General features: G+C 44.7%; 1 protein-coding gene across 9 annotated transcripts in view; it reads left to right on the forward strand.

The window, feature by feature from the left end:
* PPP1R12B (protein phosphatase 1 regulatory subunit 12B) overlaps positions 1–20,828 on the forward strand; it is a 107,051-nt gene that overhangs the window by 46,912 nt on the left and 39,311 nt on the right. For all 9 annotated transcript variants that reach the window (XM_082227403.1, XM_082227404.1, XM_082227409.1 and 6 more), the window contains 5 exons: positions 3,276–3,366; positions 4,226–4,417; positions 5,596–5,779; positions 6,607–6,719; positions 7,459–7,500. In XM_082227403.1, coding sequence (XP_082083529.1) covers positions 3,276–3,366; positions 4,226–4,417; positions 5,596–5,779; positions 6,607–6,719; positions 7,459–7,500 — 622 coding nt within the window. The remainder of the gene's footprint in view (positions 1–3,275; positions 3,367–4,225; positions 4,418–5,595; positions 5,780–6,606; positions 6,720–7,458; positions 7,501–20,828) is intronic.

Consider the following 20,828-nt stretch of genomic DNA (forward strand, 5'->3'; position numbering starts at 1 on the left):
TTTGCCATGATACCAGCTGTCTTTTGTGAACAAGAATATGGAAGGCTGTTGCTTTGTGGATATGACTGCTTCTTGTTCAGCACATTTCAGTCTCATCTTATTAAATGTACCTTGGCTAATTAGACATGGACTGTCTGTTCTCTTTGGAAGAGCTAAACCAGAATTGAGTAAAAGCACCACCATAGTATCTGGGTTTTGCTTTCTGGACTAGGTCAGCTGGGCTCCTCCTGCTAGTCTCTGTTGTGTGGAAACTGGCACATCCTCTCTGTGGCTTGTACCTTTCTAGCCTACACATTTCCTTTAAAGGATTTAAACCTGTGCACACTTACCTGTGCATAAATCCCAATTAACTTGATAGGGATTACTTCATATACAATATCACATACAGATTGTTACAGTAAAAATACCACAGCCCCAGTCCTTTCCTTTAAAGTAAGTGGTCCTAATAGAGAAGAAAGTTCCAAAGGGATATGTGACTGTTTATAGTATTTTTACTCTATTCTTCAGCTGGAAAAACAGTTTTTAGAGTGACTTGCAAATATGAATATGAATATAGTAAATAAATAATAACAGCTTTCAGGCTTACACACTAAAAGATAACACAAAATGAAAAGAGATTGAGAGGGAGGAGGAAGTAAGCAAACCTGTGCACTCAGTTTTAGTTCGAGTTTTTTTTGTGTGATGACCACCTGGAATGGTTGCATGTATAGCAGCCTTTGCCAAATCCTGGTTCTTCCAGATGTTTTGGACTACAGCTCCAATACTCCCTGGCCATCGTCCATGCTGGCTGAGACTGATGAGTCTTGTAGTGCAAAACATCTCATGGGCACCAGGTTGGCAAAGACTTGCATGTATTGTGCCTTTAGTGAGCATTAACAACTGCCTTCATGCATAAAATTCTGCATCCTACGCTGTTACACAGACCTGGTTTGCACATTACACTAAACCATATTAAAAACAAACAAATCATGTTTTAATGTGGAAGGGTAGATCACTTGTGCATTCCGCTGAAAGGTTTTCACTCCATTCATCTCCCATTTCTACAGCTGCCACACCTCAGAGAAAGAAGCTACAATCTCATTTATTGTGATATCTGAACTTGAGGTTGTGGTTTATTTCTCTCCAAGCAGTAAGTTGAGAGCAAACCATGGCTACTGCTTCTGGTTTGTAGAGAAACAAGCCATAGCCCCTGGTTCAGATGCCTTAACCAGACGGACTCTGGTGACTTTCCCATCACAGTACTTCAGTACCGCTTGTTTTTGATGTGGAAAGAGGAGCTATTCTTAGGGAAAGAAAGAAGGCACACTTCGCTTTTTTCAGGCTTATTTTTGGAGGGGGAGAGAGACCCATACAAGCAGGGTGCAGATGTAGAAAATCAAGCACTTCTTCATTACTTTTTTGTGTCTCTGCTATTTGAGTTACACAAGAGTATGACCAGAATATCATGGAGGTGCTAATTTTGAAAACAATGGCTTTGGCTTGATTTCCACAGCATACTTAATATTGATGAGACCCTTCTGTGCATTTCTAATTCAAACAATCCAAATGCATATTTGATCTAGCTCTCTTGTACAACTCAATTATAAACTAAAATAATTGATTATGTGCCATATAAGAGCTTACGTGGAGTCCTGTCAGTACTGGGACCCATGCTTTTGAACTTGTTCAAAAGTGTTCTGTGCCACTGCTTGTAGGATTAGATTCCCACAGGGATTATTTCTTTTTGAAATTTTAGAACACAGCAGGATTCCTTCTAACCCTAGACATAAATTCTAAATTTTAATTCCGTTTTGGTTATCTCAGTGTAAGACAGAGTTGCATAACTGTGGGCGGCTATGCCCAAATAAAACAGCTGATATAACTCAATCATCTTGAAATAACTTAGTTATAAGGTGGTATTGTTAGTAGGTTTCTTCTATGCATTTCTTTGGAGGTCTTTAAGCAGAGGCTTGACAACCATATGTCAGGAGTGCTCTGATGGTGTTTCCTGCTTGGCAGGGGGTTGGACTCAATGGCCCTTGTGGTCTATTCCAACTCTATGATTATATGTGAGGAACTTGGATACGTGAACAAAACAACCTATATGAAAAGGCATAAAATCTTAATTTGCCCATATTATTTATATATATATATATACCTCTGTTTATATTTATATATATATATATATATATATATACCTCTGTTCCAGTAACAAGAAGCCGAAAGCACCAGCCTGAAGATGACGAGTGAGACCTCGTCGAAACGTCGCCCAGACACCCCGACTCTTACACGGGAAGACACCCGAAGACACCAAAACCTGCATTCCTGTACCCGTGAAAATCTACGAAAGCAAATATATATGCTGTATGTCCAGCTGACATACAGTATTTATAGGAACTCAAACACCAGACTCTGCTCTGTTCCAGTAACAAGAAGCCGAAAGCACCAGCCTGAAGATGACGAGTGAGACCTCGTCGAAACGTCGCACAGACACCCCGACTCTTACACGGGAAGACACCCGAAGACACCAAAACCTGCAAATATATATATATATATATATATATGCAGGTTTTGGTGTCTTCGGGTGTCTTCCCGTGTAAGAGTCGGGGTGTCTGTGCGATGTTTCGACGAGGTCTCACTCGTCATCTTCAGGCTGGTGCTTTCGGCTTCTTGTTACTGGAACAGAGCAGAATCTGGTGTTTGAGTTCCTATAAATACTGTTGAGGGGTGTGGTGTATAGCCTCCAACGTTCTGGGCAGAGAGGAAGTTCCTAGATTAGTGTGCCTTTTCTTCTTTTGTTCCTTAATTACTTGAGGGATATCTTGAGTGATTTCATGAGTGATATTCTGAATACCACTGGGTGGGTCATTAAGTGTAGATTAGTTGCTAAAGCTTTCGTGTCTTGACCTCTTGAGCTTGTGAAGAGTTTTTCTGAGAAGATGGCTGTGCTGCATTTAGTTGTGCTCTGGCTTGGCTTCGTGTATAGGGGCGAGCTGTGGTTTTGTGCTTTGTGCCAGCCAGATCTGTGTAGGGATTGCAGGGGGGTGCAGCATCCGGAGGTGCCACTATAGTTTGGCTACTGGATGGAGTCTGTAATATGTCTGTGGAGAGGGTCTGGGTTTGGGTCTGGTGTGGTTGATTGGTGACGGCGTTCTGTGTGCCTCTGGTTCTGGTGTCGGTTTTTGTGGGGAGGGCTAATTTCCAGATGTCTGGCAGGCGGGACGTGTCGTCGCGCTTGTTCATGTTCCCGACACGTCCCGCCTGCCAGACATCTCCATTCTGTCCCTTTCTTTTAGGTCATATCTGACTCCTGTCCGGGATGAAGAAGCAGAATCTCTAAGAAAGGCACGATCCAGGCAAGCTCGCCAGACTCGTAGATCTACACAGGTACGGAACAATAACTCTTTATGGCCTGTTAGATGTTGGGCTATTTAAAAAATAATTATATAAGTAGAATTATTTAATGCATCCTGTGAAGATGCCTAACACTTCCCCACTGACAGTTCATTGCTGAGTTCTCCTTTTGAATGAAGTTGCATTATTTCTGGAAGACATCCAAGATCACACACCTGTGAATCTCCAAAGAAGGGAATTACTTCCATATTATACATTTGAGAGACAAATAAATTGGTCTGTAAAAGCTCCTGTAAAAGGAGATTATGATTATTTTTTTTCGTAATGGAAGAATGCTCAAGGAAAGCATTGTCCATGGGTAGCAATGTTGCATGGTAATGTTCTCTCTTAAAAACATCTCTGTACCTGCTATACAATGACATTATCAACCACTGATGTTTGTGATTCTGTATTTATCATTTCTTCCTTCTTTTAAGCTGATTGATATATTAAAGTGGTGATTGCTAACTTTCATGCCACTGGGTCTGACCTATAATTAGAAATTGGCTGAGCTTGGGCTTTGTGGAAAAGGTAATATAATTTGCGTTGAGCTGTGGATTCAGTGTAAGAGGTGTAATGTTAACAAATACAGTCATACATCATGTTGCGTCTGCTTCATGGTTACTTTTCAAGTTGTGTCCCGCAGCAACCTGGAAGTACCAGAACGGTTACTTCCAGGTTTTGCCGCTTGCGCATGCACAGAAGCGCTAAATCGTGCTGTGTGAGTGCGCAGACGTGGCATTTCTGGATGCGAACATTTCAAGTTGTGGACGTGCCTCCGGGATGGATTACGTCTGCAACTCGAGGTTCCACTGTATAGGTATAATAGACTTGACTTTCTCCCATTTCCCAGGGTGTAACACTTACAGATCTTCAGGAGGCAGAGAAAACCTTTAGCCGATCTCGGACAGAGCGGCCTGAACAGCCAAGTGAAAAATTGGAAAGAACTGAAGCAACTGAGGAAGACCGTGAGAGGCAGGCACAGACTGCAGCAAGGGAACCTGGGGAGACCCGCTCACGATGGAACAGAAACTTGGATGAAGAGGTGAGTAAAACTATTGTAGTAATGCCAAAGTTACAGGTTTGATCCCTGAATGAGACAGCTGCATATTCCTGCATTGCAGGGGCTTGGACTAGACAATCCTCTTAGAGTCCCTTCCAACTCTATGATTCTGTGTCCAGCTACCTTTTTTCAAAATGTTTTTATGGCTTGAGATGAGCATCAGGTTTTTAATTATTCTGCTTTAAAGGTGTTAGGGAAGATTGGATCCACTTTTTGAACGTAAGCACTGTAGCTGTCAGATGTTGCTTTGCTTTCCACTTCACCATTCATTTATTATGCCCAACAGTAAGGAAAACCTATAAGTGTAAAGGAATACAAAGTGTAATGAGAAAATCATGCTGAGTGTTCAAAATGAATATTTGTTCTTTCCAAATACTTGAACTGTAACTAATCAGAAAGCTGTATTAGCAGTGTTGTTGTTTTATTAACATTTGAAGGGCATGTCTAGATGACAGAACTTAATAAATGCCATTTTAAATAGTTTCCATACAGACTTCAAGGGTTGTAATATTTTTAACTGACAAATGATTTTCATCTTTGTCTACAACTGTGAGATGATACTACCTAATGTAGATTCTCTGACCATACAGTCATTTTTTTCTTTTTCCCTTAAACCACAAGGCAATTTTCATGATAGTTTTGGAGATGTGCTCATATCTGTAGGCTTTTAAATGGTTTCTCTTGCATTTAGATTGTAGGTATGGTTCTTGTTGGGCATGACTCAAACTAGGTTTCCTGAATTTGCTAATCCATGTCTAAACACACGTGGAATCATTCACAAGATTGGGATACATACAGATTTTGACCACAAGGTGACAGGGTGACAGTACAAAGTTGTGTTGCAGTGGGGGGGGGGGAGTGTCTTCACCCCTAGACACTAGATGATCTATGTTTTTTTGTCTCTGAAATCATTATGAACAAAGATAGATTTTAAATCTTCTTTTTCACACTATCATTATTATAAGTAAAATAACCTTTGTCTCCTATCTCAAATGATCATTCTTGTTCTTTATAGCCACCCTAAATCAGAATGGAATGAACCTTTCTATAGTCTAACTCCATTAATAGAGTATGATTAAAGATTGAGGAGAAAACTTGTACTTTGCTTGCTGTTAAATATCTTCTTATTAAGTCATTAATTCTGCTCATTTGTCTTTCAGTCTGTTGGTCAACGATTGAGGGGCTTGGCGCAGCAAGACAAACCCACAAGCCCCATCTCTCCTTCATTAGCTCCTTATCTTTATTCAAGTTCTCACCTTCCCAGGACAAGTAGATCTGTATCTTCTGATTCTGTGAACCCATCAGACTTCCAAAGCACATCTGCTGCTGACATGGAGAAAAATGGTATTTACTATTGTAATTACAATATTGTACAAATCTTTTGAGTTTGTTTTTGTACCAGATAGTGACTGTGTAATACTATACTTCATACTTGACCAAGAAAATTGAAGAATACCCAAGGAAAGCTTCTTCACCCTTAATATATAGTACAATATATTACAATATATAGTATTTGGAATGCTGAATCTTCTTTGTCTGGGTTAACAAAGCCAGTATCAACTGCAACCCACCATGCCCTGGGCCCTCTGATCTCTCACTCCACCAGCAAAAATAAGACACCTATCCACATGATGCTGACAAAAAAAGCACCACTCGTATACTCTGTGAAGAAGGAAAGTTTAGTCTCTCTCACCCCCCTTCTCCTTTACTTTCTTCCCTCTACCGCCCCCACTTCTCTTACCCCCTCATTGCCTACAACATAAATGTCTCAAATTGACAGTAATTGATGGGTATGAAAATATGATTTGAAAATAGAGACACTGAATGTACTCTTGTTACTTATGGAAAATCTTTTAATAAAAACATTTTTTAAATAAAAAAAGCAATGAAATAACACCTCTAGGAATTTGAGCCCCTCCTGAAGAATCACGTTAATCTCAGTTAAATGTTTCTTTGAGCTAATGGCTTCACATCATATTAAAGTACATCTGCTTTAGGGAGGATCCACTGCTTGGTCTTTGAAATTAAAAAAAATAAATATAAATTGTTAGGTGTTTAGAATGGAAATCTTTATGTTGGTATTAATTTGCCTTAATTTGAAAATGTTTCCATGGTATTGGTAAATCAATTTACCAGGCTATTTATAGCTAAAACTATATTTCTTTGGACAGAATATGAAGATCAGGATTTGGATGACAGAACTTCAAACAAGCAGTCGGTTAGAGAGAGGAGGCGGCCGAAAGAGAGACGAAGAGGCACAGGGATCTCTTTCTTTACAAAGGATGTAAGTAATGACATTCCTGGTGAAATTGAAGGCGGATGAAAAATTAACCAAGTTGCACATACCAATTGCTAGGGAGGCAAAATCTAAACTGGAAGTGCAAGATCCATCTGTGAAAATGAGAATACTGTTTCAATGCTATTTAAAATGTAAATGAGTCAGCAATCACTGTCCTGGCCCTCAGACTCCCAGCACTTGTTCTGCTAAATATTTTAATGCTCAGATCAGTTCAGTACATAAAGCACACAAAATGGCATACATTCTTTAAAAATGAAAGTGACCTTCAACAAATGCCCTCCAGTTGCATGAGGCTGCTCATGAACCTGAAGTTTTGCTGTAACTCACGCGCTAACCATAGTTTACTGTGGTGTGAAGGCACTGTCAATATCTGAATTGACCCTGCTTGTAATATTTTTCAAATACTTTATTTCTTTCTTTTCTAAAAAGCAAGTTACTTTTAGGGAACATGATTGCATCCCATGATGATGAAACTCACTGTTTTTCTGTTCTGTTTGACTGAAGCAGTAATTTATATGGTGGGGCATGGTTTCAAGGATTAATTATTAGAAGCTTCCAAACTGTATAGTCTTCTACTTTCTGTTAAGATATTTTGTATAGATAGATATCTTAAAGTATTATGTCTTGCTACCTAAACCTTTCTTACTACAAATATATAGGAAACCAGTGCTTCATTTGAAATGTTCATGGTATGATTTCTTTCCCCCTCCTTTTGATTTCCTAGGATGATGAGATGGATGGTACTGAGGAAGTGAAAGAGGACAGGGTAAGTGAACAATCTAAAGCATATATGTGTATTTGTTCGTTCTTATGAATCTTTGGCCACAAGATAGTTCTCAGTTCATTTGCATTTTGAGAATATGTACGTGAAAGTGCACTTTGAAATGTTTTTCTGGAGTTTGTACCTGAATCTAGCAATAGGCCTAGTATTCTCTTCTTGTTGCATTATCATTACTTTAAAGTAATAAAATTTTGTAGCTCTTTTTCTTGTTCATTGGACTGTAGGATATTTTTCAGTGTGTTCAGTGTGTCAAAAGCAAGAGAAAAGGTACTTAGGTTTGTGCTAAAATTCGAGGTGCGCATTGACCACCAAGTTAGGTTTGAACCACAATTCAGTGCTTCAGAAATATACAAGACTGGATCTGAAATGCTTTGGAGACTGACTGGTTGTGTCATAATCCAAATTCCAGTTTGGAAAAAGTGAAGCTTTGTGCCTCCCCTACTTACTAATAAGGGAAATCCCAAGATGGCTGTAACTTTCCCCCCTTTGATAGAATTTAGGTGTCCTCAAATTATTGTACAAAATTCTGCCTGCCTCTTTTATAGTCTGTCAGACTCATTATGCTTTCTTTCAGCAGCATTATAGGCAAGCATGCTCTTTTCTACAAAATCACCGGCAGAGGGCCATTCTCCACTTAAGCCAGGCCCATCCACATCAGTAGTGGAGATAACATTCCCTGAGCAACATGTGAGAAAGAAATGCAAACTTTCCCTAGGCAAAAGAACAGATGACCTCATTCTTGATCCTACAGCTAAATTTTGCACAGCATTATTTAATGTTATGGTAGATGAAACAATTGCTCACCTAGGTAACAGGTTTAAGCAAATGTTGCAGTTGAAGGAAAAGTATGAATTGATAGTTGATGTTAAATATTTGGCTAAAATGGAAGATGATAACATTGGAAAGGACTGCAAAGATGTATTTTTGCTCCTTGAGAGAGAGAGAATGATTCAGCAGAGTTGCTGTCTCAGATCATGATTTTTTTGTTTTGTTATATAATCAATCTCCAGAAAAATGCACAGGGACGCAGGTGGCACTGTGGTCTAAACCACAGAGCCTAGGGCTTGCTGATCAGAAGGTCAGTGGTTCGAATCTCCGCGATGGGGTGAGCTCCCATTGCTCGGTCCCTGGTCCTGCCCACCAAGCAGTTTGAAAGCATGTCAAAGTGCAAGTAGATAAATAGTTACCGCTCCGGCAGGAAGGTAAACGGCATTTCCGTGCACTGCTCTGATTTGCCAGAAGCAGCTTAGTCATGATGGCCATATGACCCAGAAACTGTCTGCGGAAGAGACAAACGCGGGCTCCCTCGGCCAGTAAAGTGAGATGAGCGCCACAACCCCAAAGTCGTCCATGACTGGACCTAACGGTCAGGGGTACCTTTACCGTTTTAGAAGAATGCAGAGCTTCATAAGTGTAATAGTCAAGGTATTTATATCAATTTATGTGTAGTACTTCACATTACTCTCACTTTAGTTGTACCTGTTGTGTTTAGTGAGAGGACAGTTTCAAAGTTGGAAGTGATAAAAATTATCTGTGCTCTTTTGTGTCGCAAGATCACTTAGTCATGCTTATGGTTCTTGGCTTCATCTGCCCAGACTGCCATTAATCCATTTGGCTACAGTCACACATGGTTTTGTTCATGAACATCCATGATGGTGTTTCATCAGACCATCATGACATCATTGACAAAAATCTCATAGGCTGCTGCAGCCAACCACATTAAATGGAAGGATGGGCACAATGAGACTGTCAGGGCAAAGGACATGGAAGATGCTGCAGGGAATAGTATCAAAGCAGTGCAAATGTATTAGGATGAAATGCAGGGGCACTTTTGGAAAGTTATCTGATGTCATGTTTTCATAAGTACTGCTGGCTCTGCCAAAAATGATTTTGATATGATTTAATGATTTAGGACATCACTGAATGACCAAATCACATAGCAGAATTGCCACTAGAGGGAGCATGTTCTGCAGCTATCAAAGTATGAAGTGAGAAACTAATAACTTTATGTAAGAACTTCCAGTAAGAGGAATTGGGATTCTTAATAAATTTGGACTGAAAATTGCTTCTCTTAAAACAAATAATAGTGCAGCATTTCTTCCTTCAAATAAGCTTTTCAAATATATTTGATGTTAGAAGTGAGATAAATAAACAACAGTTGGGTAGTCTTGCTGAAATCATTTTTATTTTTTTTTTGGTTGGGACTCATTTTGAATTTTTTCCTCTAACTGTAATAATTTGGCCAGATGTTGATCTTGTGTGAACCTCACATGGAATTAAATGTACTGTTAGAAGCCTGCCAGATGGACAGAAAGCTAAGTACTAGCACATGCTCAGAAGCTGGCTTGATTTGAGGGTGGTTTGTCTGTGTGTAAAAAAATGCTACATTGAGGCTGTTATGAAAAGTAAATCTAACTTAATCTATTAAAGGTAAACACACTAAAAATGTAAATCTGTAACGGCTCGTTTCAAAAATGTGGAAAAGTTGCACGTGTGACCTTCTGCTTGTGCAGTGATTGATCCAATCCAGTTTATAATTCTGTGGTTGCAACAGGTGACATAAATTTTGTAGAGCATCCATCTGCTAAAGCAGGAATGGGTTCATCCCCCAAATGTTGTTGAACTCCAGCTCCCAGCATTCCTGACCATTAGCCATGCTAACATGGACTGATGGGAGTTGGAGGCAAGCAGTCTGTGGAGGGTTACATGTTTCCTGTACTTGCAGTAAAGAACATGCTAGGAATACAAACTGAAACTGGATGTGTTTGGAAATTATGTAGTTGGAATTCACCTGTCCTGTGGCGTGAGTTGCTGATCACCTGATTGGTTCAAATTCATGATCTTAAACTTGTTGGTGTTGTTCTAGTTCTTTTTGAGAATTCAGTGAAATATCTATGCTAATATTTCAGCTTTAAAGATGAGTTGCAGACTTGTGCTGATCTCTTGTATATTTAACACTTGCTTTGTTACAAAAGTGCTACACCTTCTGTTCTCATCATACACTTAACAGTTTAGCGGAAAGTCCCCCCCCCCCCGCCCCATCACACTACTACTCCTACAGACCTTCCATAAAATCTTCCATTCATTTCTCTGCTTTACTGTCATGGTGTTCTCCAAGAGCAAAGTCTTTTATGTGTGCCTGCAGTAGCTTTTTGTTTTCTGGGATCGGACTACCTAATATGGTGAGGTATGCCCCAGTCAGACACTGCTACAAGTTCCTTTGAAGCAATGGAGTTTGCTTGGTAGTAATGTTAGGTGAGCCTCTAGCAGACTAATATGGAAGAGCAACAAATAGTGAACAGTAACATGTTGTGCTTTTAACTATTTTTGTAAATAGAACAGTTGTGATGCACAATTCCTTTTTTGGGAATCCAGAGAGCACTGCCTAGAAGGGCATTTTTCATGTTATTTTATTTCCTAGCAGAGAGGCTGTATAGCACTTGGAAAGCTTTCATCCTGGCTTATGTGCAGTGTGGGAGAAAAGGCAATTTTTAGATTATGATGTTGTTGTTGTTGTTTAGTCGTTTAGTCGTGTCCGACTCTTCGTGACCCCATGGACCAGAGCACGCCAGGCACTTCTGTCCTCCACTGCCTCCCGCAGTTTGATCAAACTCATGCTAGTAGCTTCAAGAACACCATCCAACCATCTCATTCTCTGTCGTCCCCTTCTCCTTGTGCCCTCCATCTTTCCCAACATCAGGGTCTTTTCCAGGGAGTCTTCTCTTCTCATGAGGTGGCCAAAGTATTGGAGCCTCAGCTTCACGATCTGTCCTTCCAGTGAGCGCTCAGGGCTGATTTCCTTCAGAATGGAGAGGTTTGATCTTCTTGCAGTCCATGGGACCCTCAAGAGTCTCCTCCAGCACCATAATTCAAAAGCATCAATTCTTCGGCGATCAGCCTTCTTTATGGTCCAGCTCTCACTTCCATACATCACTACTGGGAAAACCATGGCTTTTACTATACGGACCTTTGTTGGCAAGGTGATGTCTCTGCTTTTTAAGATGTTGTCTAGGTTTGCCATCGCCTTTCTCCCAAGGAGCAGGCGTCTTTTAATTTCGTGACTGCTGTCACCATCTGCACTGATCATGGAGCCCAAGAAAGTAAAATCTCTCACTGCCTCCATTTCTTCCCCATCTATTTGCCAGGAGGTGATGGGCCCAGTGGCCATGATCTTCGTTTTTTTGATGTTGAGCTTCAAACCATATTTTGCGCTCTCCTCTTTCACCCTCATTAAAGGGTTCTTTAATTCCTCTTCACTTTCTGCCATCAAGGTTGTGTCATCTGCATATCTGAGGTTGTTGATATTTCTTCCAGCAATCTTAATTCCGGCTTGGGATTCATCCAGCCCAGCCTTTCGCATGATGAATTCTGCATATAAGTTAAATAAGCAGGGAGACAATGATAAAACATTTAATTATGAAAAATGGTGGGGACATACCTTTGATTTACTAGCTTTCTAATAAAGATTCCTGTGCTCAGAAGTGGATTGTAGACCTGTTCCCCCTGCAGGAAACACAGTTGGCAGACTAGTAAGAAGTGAGGAAAAAATGACAGAAAATTCATTGAAGTTGCTGATCTATAGCAGTCCTAAACTGAAAGCTATTTATGTATTTAAGTGTTGTCAGGGGTTCCGGAGCAGAGACGCAGAGAAGGGAGGAGACAGAGAGCGAGGGGGAGGAATACGAAGGAAGGATGAGTGGGGATGACGACCCGAAATCACCGAGCCTGTCCAGTGAGTCCGAGGATTCCCAGAAGGGAGCGCCAGCGGTCAGAGCAAGGGGGGAAAGCAGGGGGACACCCCAGGAAGAAGGGTCCAGAGAGGGATCAGAGAGCAGCAGTTGGAGATCGGGACCCACGTGCCCAGCCGGGAGCAGCGGGGAGAAAGGGGACCAGACATCAGGTTCCGGAGGCTTTCAACAGGAGGGAGGGCATGAGTCAGGAGTAGTCACGCCCACCTCGGGGAGCGACGAAACGATCAAGAGGAAGGTAGAGAGTTGGGCGCGCGCGCCAAGTTCAAATGCAGCGGAAGCTGGCGCAGTAAGCAGCCCGGAGAGTGAGCCAGGTCCCAAAGCCCGCCGCAAGGAGGCGGAAGGGTCAGGGGGGTCCGCGTCAGAAGAGAGTAGGAAAGAAGAGACCCCGGGGAGCAGAAGGACCCAGAGACGGAAGGAAAGGCGCAGGAGGTGGAGCAAGGCTAGGGTATTAAGCTGGTGTGCTAGAGGCGGAGACTCAGACGGGTCTTCGCCGGTCTGACATAGAAGACGTAGGGCTGCACATTGCAGTTTGGAAATGGAACCTGTAACCCAATAAAGACTCTTTTAACGTGAACGCTGGTTAACGTGGTCCTATGTGAGCTGGGACTGGGTAGCAGCCCTGACAGTAAGACCCGTCTCATCATAGCTTCGGACACCTGATACCTCGCAGCGGAGGCAGAAGCAGCGAGAGGAGGAAATTGGTGTTTGGGAGCAAGCTCACAAAGGTTGGCAGAGATGACGGAAGCAGAAAAAATTTCAGCGCTGCAACAGGCAGTGACCCAATTGAACGCAGAGGTACTGGCATCCAAGAAAAGGGAGCAGGATGCTGCGGCCGCCTACAGAGATCTCCACGCCAGGTTTGACGCGTTGGTTAAGCAAGGGCAACCGGGACCCAGACCGGAGGGGGTTGGGTTGGCACGGAGAGCAGGAGGGCTTGTGGCTCACTTCGATGGGAATTTGCAACAGTACCCCAATTTTCGAGCAGACGTAATGTGCGCACTGCAACTGCTGGCAAAAGACTTTAGAGATGAGGAAGAGAAAGTGGGGTTTATACTATCCCATTTGCATGGGGATGCTAAAGCGTGGCTGCGCAATTTGTGGAGGGATAAAGATCCGGCGCTTCAGAGTGCAGATGCCTTTATCAAAGCGATGGATGCGTGTTTTTTATCTACCATTGACGTGGACCTTGCCCGCCGGGAGCCATGGACAGCGCCAAGGTTCGCGCGGTGTTGGATTGGAAGAGCCCGCACAACCAGAAGGAGGTCCAGCGGTTTGTGGGCTTCGCCAACTTCTATCGCAAGTTTATCAAGGGCTTCGCGATGCAGACGGCGGCTATTACGGACACGCTAAGCTCCAAGAAAAAGAAATTCATCTGGACGGAGCAGGCGGAGCAGTCCTTTCAGGCACTCAAGCGTCTCTTCGCGTCGGAAGAGCAACTGCTGCATATCGATCCCAGCAGACCGATGCGGGTAGAGACAGACGCGTCCGATAGAGCCGTGGGAGCTGTCCTGCTGCAGAGAGACCCGCAGGGGGTCTGGAGGCCGGGAGCGTTCTACTCCAGAAAGCTCAGCAAGTCGGAGCAGAACTACACCATCTGGGACAGGGAGTTGCTGGCCATTCATGCAGCGTTCAAAGCGTGGCGGCATTTCCTGATCGGCGCCAAGCACACAGTGCAAGTCTGCACGGACCACAAGAATCTGGAGCACTGGCGCACGGCGCAGTTCCTGAACCAGAGGCAGATACGTTGGGCAGAGTTCTTTGCTGACTTCGACTTCCGAATAGAGTACGTCCCAGGCGACACCAACATCATGGCGGATGCACTGTCCCGAAAACCGCAATACCTCGAAGAGGCGACGCCAGCGGCAGCCATGCACATCTTCACGGCAACAGCGTGGGCGTGCGCTTCAGCCACAGTAGACCTGGATGCGGTGCGGCGGGCGTTGCAGGACGACTCATTCGCGCAGGCGAAGATGGCAGAGGTGCACAAGGGCACGGCGAAGAGCGACGAGTTCCAGATACGAGACGGCTTGCTCTTACGTAAAGGGGCCATCTACGTGCCGGGAGACGAACTTCGCGCCAAGGTACTGCAACAGTTGCACGACGCACCCACGGCCGGACACTTTGGCACAGAAAAAACGGTGGAATTAGTCGCACGGGACTTTTGGTGGCCCAGACTGAGAGGGGAAGTCGCGGACTACGTCGCGAGGTGCGACACCTGCCAGAGGGCCAAGCCGGTGCACAAACCACCGGCGGGACTGCTGGAACCGCTGCAAACGCCGTTTGAACCGTGGGAGAGGGTGGCCCTGGACTTTGTCACGGATCTACCCAGCTCGAGAGGCAAGACAGCTGTGCTAGTGGTGGTGGACTTGTTCACCAAGATGGCACATTTCATACCGTGTGCAAAGGTGGCCATGGCGGAACAAACAGCCAAACTGTTCATAGATCACGTGTTCAAAGTGCATGGGCTGCCGCGGTCTATACTGTCCGACCGCGGACGCCAGTTCATCTCGAATTTCTGGCAGAAGCTGATGGGCTTCCTGAACGTCAAGATCAACCTGACATCAGCGAGACACCCGCAGACCAACGGGCAAGCGGAGAGGGTCAATGCCATCATGCACAATCAACAGCCTGTGACGTGGGTGGATTACCTGCCGCTCGCCGAGTTCGCCTACAACAACACGAAGCACGTGTCCACAGGGGTGACGCCGTTCTTCGCCAACAATGGGAGGAATCCCAGAACCTTCCCGGGACTGGAGAGAGTGGGGGAAGGGGAACCGCAGACGGCGGACGCTTTCGCGTCTGAGTTGCAGGAGGTCCACGATCAACTCCGACGGCAGCTGGAGCTAGCGAAGCACGCATACAAGGTGCAAGCTGACAAGCACAGGCGGGTTGGCGAAGAGATCCGAGTGGGAGACTGGGTCTGGTTGGCAGCCCACGCAGTGCCGACCAGATCGTTAGCCAAGAAGAAGTTGGGGCACAAGCAATTCGGTCCATACCAAGTCGAAGCACAGATCAACCCAGTAGCTTTCCGGCTGGTGCTGCCGGAGGGTTCCAGGATGCATCCGGTGTTCCACAGGTCGGTGCTCACTCCCTACAAGGCACCTCACAGATTCCAGGAACCAGGAACGGCACCGAGTCCGTCTCAGGAGCGGACGGAGGTGGGGACATTGCCACAGCAGGACCCCATCAACGAAGTCACGGAGATTTTGGACTCCAGATGGGGGGAAGAGGGAGTAGAATACCTCCTAGCCAGAGAGGGCACCCGGGCCAGTGCTAATAGCTGGGTGCCAGACTACGCTTTGGAGGAACCCCTGCTCAAGGACGAGTTTCATGCCCTTTTCCCACACAGACCCATGCCAGCAGGCTTCTTCGACGACTGGTTGTTCACGCCCACACTTTCCTCCAGCACGTTCCATGGATTCGACTCGGACGGGGAGCCCGCACCGGGCACCCGTTCCCCAGAGGGGTCACCGGAGGGTTCGGCGTCAGACACCTCGTATTGGTGGGACGATCGACCAGAGGAGCAGTGGCGCCGGAGGTGGCTGGAGATGCCAGGTCGAGCGACCGACGCAGAGACTGACATGGACGTGTTCGGGGAGGATCTTGGGTTCGAGCACGGCGGCACTGAAATGGAGGCGGAGCAGATCAACGTTGACGAACGCGAGGAGGAAGACTCGGAGGTCTTCAGTTGGCGGCCAGCGACGGGGACCGAACTGTATCCGGCATTCACTCCCGTGATGATGGAGCACCCAGCACCCACACCTGAGAGCGGGGAGGGGGGAAGGGGGGGCTTCGAGGGGGGATGGATGTCAGGGGTTCAGGAGCAGAGACGCAGAGAAGGGAGGAGACAGAGAGCGAGGGGGAGGAATACGAAGGAAGGATGAGTGGGGATGACGACCCGAAATCACCGAGCCTGTCCAGTGAGTCCGAGGATTCCCAGAAGGGAGCGCCAGCGGTCAGAGCAAGGGGGGAAAGCAGGGGGACACCCCAGGAAGAAGGGTCCAGAGAGGGATCAGAGAGCAGCAGTTGGAGATCGGGACCCACGTGCCCAGCCGGGAGCAGCGGGGAGAAAGGGGACCAGACATCGGGTTCCGGAGGCTTTCAGCAGGAGGGAGGGCATGAGTCAGGAGTAGTCACGCCCACCTCGGGGAGCGACGAAACGATCAAGAGGAAGGTAGAGAGTTGGGCGCGCGCGCCAAGTTCAAATGCAGCGGAAGCTGGCGCAGTAAGCAGCCCGGAGAGTGAGCCAGGTCCCAAAGCCCGCCGCAAGGAGGCGGAAGGGTCAGGGGGGTCCGCGTCAGAAGAGAGTAGGAAAGAAGAGACCCCGGGGAGCAGAAGGACCCAGAGACGGAAGGAAAGGCGCAGGAGGTGGAGCAAGGCTAGGGTATTAAGCTGGTGTGCTAGAGGCGGAGACTCAGACGGGTCTTCGCCGGTCTGACATAGAAGACGTAGGGCTGCACATTGCAGTTTGGAAATGGAACCTGTAACCCAATAAAGACTCTTTTAACGTGAACGCTGGTTAACGTGGTCCTATGTGAGCTGGGACTGGGTAGCAGCCCTGACAAGTGTAATTTAGGACTAGTGATCAACCAGAATATGAGGAGCACAGTAAATTAGAATTCTGATATATGGGATCTTTTTTTTCCTTTACACTATTGTTTCATATGTGTGTACCTGAGTACGTTCCCATATTTTGTTCAAGCTTATGCTCACTCATAGGTGTAGGAAGTAAGTTTTCCATGCTATTTTGCAATCATCCTTATGCTGAACTTAAAATTGCTGAACTTTAAAGCTAAAATAAAGCTAAGTGGCACCTGGCTAGTTCTGTTTAAAGGCACCTATCATTTCGGGGCAGAATGTTATTGTAAAAATTGCACACAAGTCTAAAAGTATGTCATATAAAGTAAGGTTGTGTTGGTCTTCATTGCTGCCTGTGAATAAATTATAATTTAAACTTAGAATTGCTGTTGCTGAACCCTTTCCTATCCAGCTCATTACAGTTGGATGGGAATTGAAGTCCAAATGATGGGTGGGAAACAGAAAAAAGATAGTTCAGTTAATGTTTCGGAACATAATTTGTGGAAGTTGGGCGAGCCTTCTCTACCTCAGACATTCAACCTGATGTACTGTGTCAGACTAATAGCCTCTGTAGCCCAGTCTATGTTCTTGGATGATGGCCAGTACCGAGCAAAGCATTTCAAAGTGTTCAGTAGCTGCAAGTCTACGGTGGAGTGGTTTGTCTGCTATAAACAAGGCTACTTAAGTCTGTCCCGGGTAGCTTTGTATGTCTTGGGGGAAATTAACTGCAAATGAGAGGGAAATCATTTATCCATTTATTTTAATTTTAAGGGAAATAATGAAATTAGGCTAAGCCTACTGATGAAATGTTTATTTTCATATTTCTTTTTGAAAAGTAGAAATCATGACACCATAATGTCTTTAGAAACTTCCTGTGAATGAAACCTATGCTTTCTAAATTACAGTATTTCAGACTTGAATGTTGGCTTGCTTTGAATATAGTCATTCCTCTCTTTTGTGTGGACCAGGCATCCCCAACCTTTGGACCTCCAGATGTTTTGGACTACAATAGCCACCATCCCTGACCACTGGTCCTGTTAGCTAGGGATGATGGGAGTTGTAGGCCAAAACATCTGGAGGCCTGCAGGTTGGGGATGCCTGGTGTAGACTATTGGGCAGCAGGGTGGGCCGCACCCCAACAACAGTCCCACTTTGTCCCTAGTGTCCAACACCAGGCGCAAACCCTTAAAAGCAGTATCCAACCTGATGGGAAGCCTGGAAAGGGAATGCTTCTAGACCATTGTGATATTTCCCCAGAGCTCAAATATATGTTGATGTTGTACTAGTTAACTTGGAAGTCAAAGGTGGAAGATACCACCTCCATCTTATTTATCCTCCAAAGGCTCAGTGACACAGACCAGGTATGTGCCGTATGTTGAGCATATACCCGTAAAATAAAGTATGCAATGAAACAAGTCTATCAATTGAATCGTATGAAAGTTCACTCCTAATAGCACAGCTCTTCTTGAAAGACCCCCCCCCATTGTAAAAGAGAAAATGCAGGTGTGGTATGAGCTGCCCTATTGAGAATGGAAATAACTATCAACAGCAGCTGTCTCTCTATTAAGTATAAATCAGTTGATCATTAGGAAGTTGTTGGGAGTTTGGTTGCTTTTCAGGATTTTAATACAATAGACATTAATTAGTATTAGGCACATTTCATCCCTAACTCATGAGAGTCAAATAATTTACATACATACCTGCCCACACATCCAGCCTGCTGTTCCAGAACTAATGTGTAGGAATTGCAACCTGTACCAGAGGAAGTTGCAGTACCTTCTCAGTAGTCATGCCCACCCTGTGGAATGCTAAAAGATGTTAAAGAGATAAATAATTATATGACCTTCCGTGGACATCTGTATCAGGACGCTTTTAATGTGTGATGCTCTGTTGTGTTGTTGCTGTTGTTCTGTTTCTGAATATCATTTTGGAAGCCACCCAGAGTTGCTGGGGGCTGGGGGCAACCCAGTCAGATGGGCTAGGTACAAAAAATAAATTATTACCATATTATTCTTATTATATACCAGTCCACGTATATGGTTTAGAATAGCTACAAAGTGCCACCATGAATCCGACAATCTTGTACTGATTACTGAATTCAGACTACCATGTGGACATTCTACCAAGACTCCTCTTATTGTCTTTCAGGCCCCAATAATACAGTGTGGTGATGCAACTACTTTTAGTAAAGACTACAGCATCACGAATGGATTGGCAGGGATTTCAACCCAGTTGGCTTGCAAAGCACCAAATTCATAACATACCATATTTTTCGCCCTATAGGGCGCACCGGCCCATAGGGCGCACCTAGTTTTGGGGGGTGGGGATATAAAGGGGAAAAAAATATCCCCCCCCCCAGGCACGGGGCTGGGGTGGGGGAAGCCCGAGCTTCCTCCGACCCCAGCCCCCAGAACAGGCTGTTATCCACAAGCCTTGGGAGCCCGGCAGGAACTTCCGCCGGGCTCCCAAGGCTTGCGGAGAGCTGCCCGAAGCCCAGGGCACGCTGCTCAGCGCGCCCCAGGCTTCGGGATGCAGGCTGCTATCTGCAAGCCTAGGGAGCCCGTCGGGAACTCCCGCCGGGCTCCCCAGGCTTGCGGATAGCTTCCTGAAGCCTGCATTCACCCCATAGGACGCACACACATTTCCCCTTCATTTTTGGAGGGGAAAAACCTGTAAAAAAAAGGTTAGTCCACATTGCTGGATGTCACATCTGGTTTCCTTGCAGCCACAGCCTGCTTGAAGTTGTTTGCAATAGTGATGTTTGGATTTAATGCTGACTCCTATTTATCTGGACTACTGTAAATTACACCCAATTCTGTGCATGCTTTTTGGTCTGCAAAGTTCCACTGTATTCACTGTGACATTCTTCCTCATAAGACTGCATAGGATGGCCTTCTTAGTGACGTCAGTGGTTTACATGCTTATAAATTAGAACCTTATATTCTGCCTACGTTTAAGTGATGGTTATTTTTCAGAAAGCAATTCGGGAACTAGAGGAAAGCATATCCCTCTTACTAAAACAACATGGTGTGTTCTGGTATTTGACTTATAGGAAGCACCTGCTTTGTATTCTCGTTCTTTCTGAAATAATGAATACTGTAAAATTTACTCTCTTTACTTTGTTCTTGGTTCTTTTGTTTTAATAGATTTGTTTTTAGGTGAATCTCCTCACAGTATTCCAATGCTTTATAGTCATGGGCTTTAGTCCCCGCCCCCCGCCCCATAAAGTGGTCAATTTTTACTATAATTTGCTATATATGTGTATAACTTGGGGGTGGGGGTGCAGTAATGTGCTGGCCCTCTGTAGAATCTATTTCTTGACCTCAAGCCTAGGAAATTGTGGGATGTATCCACTTTGCTAGTCATTTCTATAAACAGATTACTGTTTTTAGTACATGCACATTCTGTTCCTCTTTAGCCACTCACATTTAAAAAAAACTGGCTGTTTCTAAAAGTTGCCGTCTTTAAGTATGATCAAACTTCTGCATGCGCCCAAGTAGGGGGTTTTATTGGAGATGAATGAGAATATGTTCTCTGGGTTACCATCTTTTGCTTCTTCTTTCTTACCAGCTTTATAGATGAACTGAGCAAGAACTATGGTCTGAGGCTATCTTTTAGATATGGAAGATCAGCTGGCTTTATAGCAGGCCATATGAACTTTTGGACCCGGTACTTTATTCAACAACGATGAAGGAGATTACTTTTAATGATTTATTGTATAGTAGCTGATCAAGAAAGATCTCTGAATTACAGCTGGATTCTTCTGTATTTAATTGCTATGTGGGATCTTCTACTCTAATCCCTTTATTTCCAGGACTTGAGAACCTACTACATGGCAATAAATCAGCACTCAGTACATTGCAGGCAAAGGGCTTTGCTTGTCTTCCTTTTATGGGAAATCACTGCAGTGTTTTTCATCATGTTTATATCTCAGCCTAGTGCCAATTCCCCCTCCAAAAAAATGTTTTACAGTCTCTCTTACAG

This window comes from Podarcis vaucheri, assembly GCF_965113315.1.
Source record: "Podarcis vaucheri genome assembly, chromosome: 6".
Classification (NCBI taxonomy): Eukaryota; Metazoa; Chordata; class Lepidosauria; order Squamata; family Lacertidae; genus Podarcis; species Podarcis vaucheri.